Source organism: Myotis davidii, unplaced genomic scaffold (genome assembly GCF_000327345.1).
Source record: "Myotis davidii unplaced genomic scaffold, ASM32734v1 scaffold309, whole genome shotgun sequence".
Taxonomy (NCBI): domain Eukaryota; kingdom Metazoa; phylum Chordata; class Mammalia; order Chiroptera; family Vespertilionidae; genus Myotis; species Myotis davidii.
Window position 1 is genome coordinate 227,833 of NW_006383013.1, and position 3,193 is coordinate 231,025.

The window sequence follows — 3,193 nt, forward strand, 5'->3', positions numbered from 1 at the left end:
TCTCTTAACCCCCAACCCTCCCCTATCTTCCCCCTGTAGTTTGACAGTCTACTTCTTTATTCCGTAGTTCTTTGGTTATAAGGATATATTTCTTGCTATTGTCCTTTAAAAAGCAGATTGTAATGAAACCATAGAGAAAACCTTAATTTGAATTATAAATAGTTCATTATTTTCTAGAACAAAAGATGGACATCTAAAATCCTGATATTGTTTTATACCATATACATGTGTTGTATTAAGTATTTGTGGGTGTACACATATATACAATTGTTATATATAATACAAGAATCCTAGGTGATGACCCTCCCTCCTACAATGCAATCAACTCTGCACCTATAAATATATCCATTCCTATGTGCAGATATAGGATGCCCATAACATATTGGGTTAAAAAATAACCCCATTAGTTTTTATGAGTGTATATATAGAGTAGGAATGTGAACATGTATGTGGAGAAATGGGAATGTATGACAGGGGTGGGATACTGGTATAGAGGGGGAAGCATATTTATGATAGTGTTCTTGGGAAGGTGGGAGTGAACGTATGAAATACGATTGTGAGAGGTGAGGGGAGTGTATGTGTATCCAGCACATTGTGTGTGTGTGTAGGGGAGGGGCGGGCAGCAGGATGGGGAGAAGGGGAATGACAACATGTCTGTGGGGAGTGAAGATTTGCCTTTCTGTTGTGGGAGTCAAATATGTGGAGATGTGCAAAGAGAAGAGTGTGAAGGAAGTGAGATGAATGTATAGAGACATCTGTTAGAACATATACAAATACTAGCCTTTATGAATAATTTTTACCTTATGATTGTTATAAAGGTTGGCTATCGTCTTATTATTTATTTGGTTGGTTGGCTTTAATTTTCAAGTCTTGTTACTGGGGGGAAATCTCCACTGAACGTTATGTTTATGTAACCACTTCTGGATTGACTAGGACCTGGATCTCAAAAGATGGACATCTTCAGTCACTGAACCTCTGTAGCCAAATAAACATGTTTTTAAGCCATATTTCCCTTTTTATATCTTCTTGATATAAAATGGCTGCTGTAAAACTGAAACATTCATTTTACACAGGTATGAGTTATCCCTGCAGCAAAACACTTTTAGCTGAAAGGAACTTAAAAGGGGAGGAAAAAATGCTGGGTAACCTCTAAACCCCATTTCTGGATTTCCAAATATTTTATAGTGAGTTCATATTTACTTGAGGTTTGATTTTCTTTAGTGACTTGAAGTCTAAGAAAAGATACAGATTTTAATTACACTAAAAAATTTTTATACATCAGAAAATGAGACTAGAATTTTTAAATATATTTTATTTGTGTACATGTATTTGATAACTACAAACTTAGAACTCTTAGAACCGGCACAAAGAGAAATACAAATCAACAAGGATTTGAAATGGGGGAATGGATACTGTAACTGGTTCACATTAACCTTCCATGCGATTTATATCTTGTACAGTGAAAAGTTTAGTTTACACAGTTCTGTAATTGTACTTTTCTAATACCCTATTTTGCAGTCTCAGGATACTTTCCAATTAAACTGATCCTGATGTTTACAGATGAAAAATAAGGAACAGCACTGTAAAGTTGAACCACTAAGAATATCTACTTCACATTTCTTCTTATCAATATAAATCAGGAACAATTTGCATCAAACAGAAAAACTATTCACGTTATTAATAACAGCTCCTATTTTTACTGAACACTTCTTGTGTTAGCCAGGCTCTGAACTAAACATCTGAACATGCAATTTCACATTTAAATATCTCGATGAGAAGTCTCACAAGTTTCACATTTTTCACAACTGATGATGTCAAGATGACAGCTTGCACTGAGCGCCTGTGTCCAAGCCGTTACCTGGCATTTCAGCATGCTAGCATGACACAGCAGCTCAGGGTGCTCCCTCCCACAACTTCACTAATGTTACATGCATAGGCAGGCCTTGACTTCCCCCCAGAAACAGGACTTGACTAAGAGACACACCTGTAAGACAGCACAAAGCAGCTGTTACCTAGGTCTGCGCTCACACGCCCACTTCCCTCGTCTCAGAAGTGCCCCTCCAGGCCTAACTGCAGGAGGGCAGCCTCCGCCTCCTCCTCCTCCTCCTTGGCCTCCTCCTCGCGGATCTGCACCAGCAACTGGAAGAGGTTAGGCGCCGGCCCCTCCGCAGCCCCGGTCAGCCACAGCTGCCTCCGAATGGCCCCGCTGTGGTTGGCTCCGGCAATGACCTGCTCCAGGCGCGCCTGGTTCACGTTATCTTTATCTATGGCCCCCTTCTCCACCACCTTCTGCAGCAGCGGCTCCAGACGAATGACATAAGCCGATAACTTTTCCCCCGGGTTCTGGTAGGTGTTCAGAAACCTGACCTGCGCATCCCTAGAACTCTCCACGCTCCCGAACACCTGCTCCAGCGCCTTGAGGCACTCGGCGGTGGTGATGGCAGGGTTGTTGGTTTTGAGGATGCGGATGACATCCGCGGCGGGGCCTCGGAGGCTCTCCATCAGCCGCCGCCTCTTCTCTACATCGGACACCTGCCACTCCCCTATCACCTCATTCGTGTGCTCCAGCCAGGAATCGAAGGTCTCCTCCCCGGGCCCCGGGACGTCCCGCCCCGAGAACACCGTCAGCTTCTTGTACCAAATGGACTCCACCAGAGGCTGGATCACGTTATCCAGGATATAGTTGAGCATCTCCGCTGGCATGTCGGGGCCCGGGGCCGGAGCGGGGGTCTGAAACCCCAGGACACGGGCAACGTCTTGCACGGTCCACCCCTCCCTCGCCAGGAAGAGGTGCAGCCTCTCTAAGAACTCCGCATCGGAAGTCGGGGGCTTGAAGACCACCTTCCAGACCCCGCCTTTCCCCGGCATCTCCCGGGGGATGGCCGCGTAGTCCACGGCGCCCGTGAGCTCCAGCAAGGCCGCCTTCGCGTTCTCTTCCCGCCAGAACATCCTCCCCAGCACGCGGTAGGGCACCTGGGGCATCGCCGCCTGCAGGGTCTCTTCGATCTCGGCCTCGTCGCAGTTCACCGGGATCCCCCAGACCAGCAGGGCCCTCTGGGAGTTCACGTCCATCCCCCGGCACCAGTCTTCCAACAGCGTCATCGCCATCTTCCCACTCTCTAGGGCCCCACTCCACAGACACGGGTCAGACCGGCTCCCCGCGCCCCCGGGCCGAGGACCACGGCAGACACTC

The 3,193-nt window shown here is 46.8% G+C and overlaps 1 protein-coding gene across 1 annotated transcript; it reads right to left on the reverse strand.

Moving 5' to 3' along the window:
- Positions 1–1,292: 1,292 nt before the first annotated feature.
- PNMA1 (paraneoplastic Ma antigen 1) lies at positions 1,293–3,187 on the reverse strand. Its single transcript, XM_006778762.2, has one exon. It carries the CDS (start codon positions 3,106–3,108, stop codon positions 2,047–2,049), a length of 1,062 nt encoding a protein of 353 aa, XP_006778825.1. The 5' UTR covers positions 3,109–3,187; the 3' UTR covers positions 1,293–2,046.
- Between the last annotated feature and the right edge of the window lie 6 nt (positions 3,188–3,193).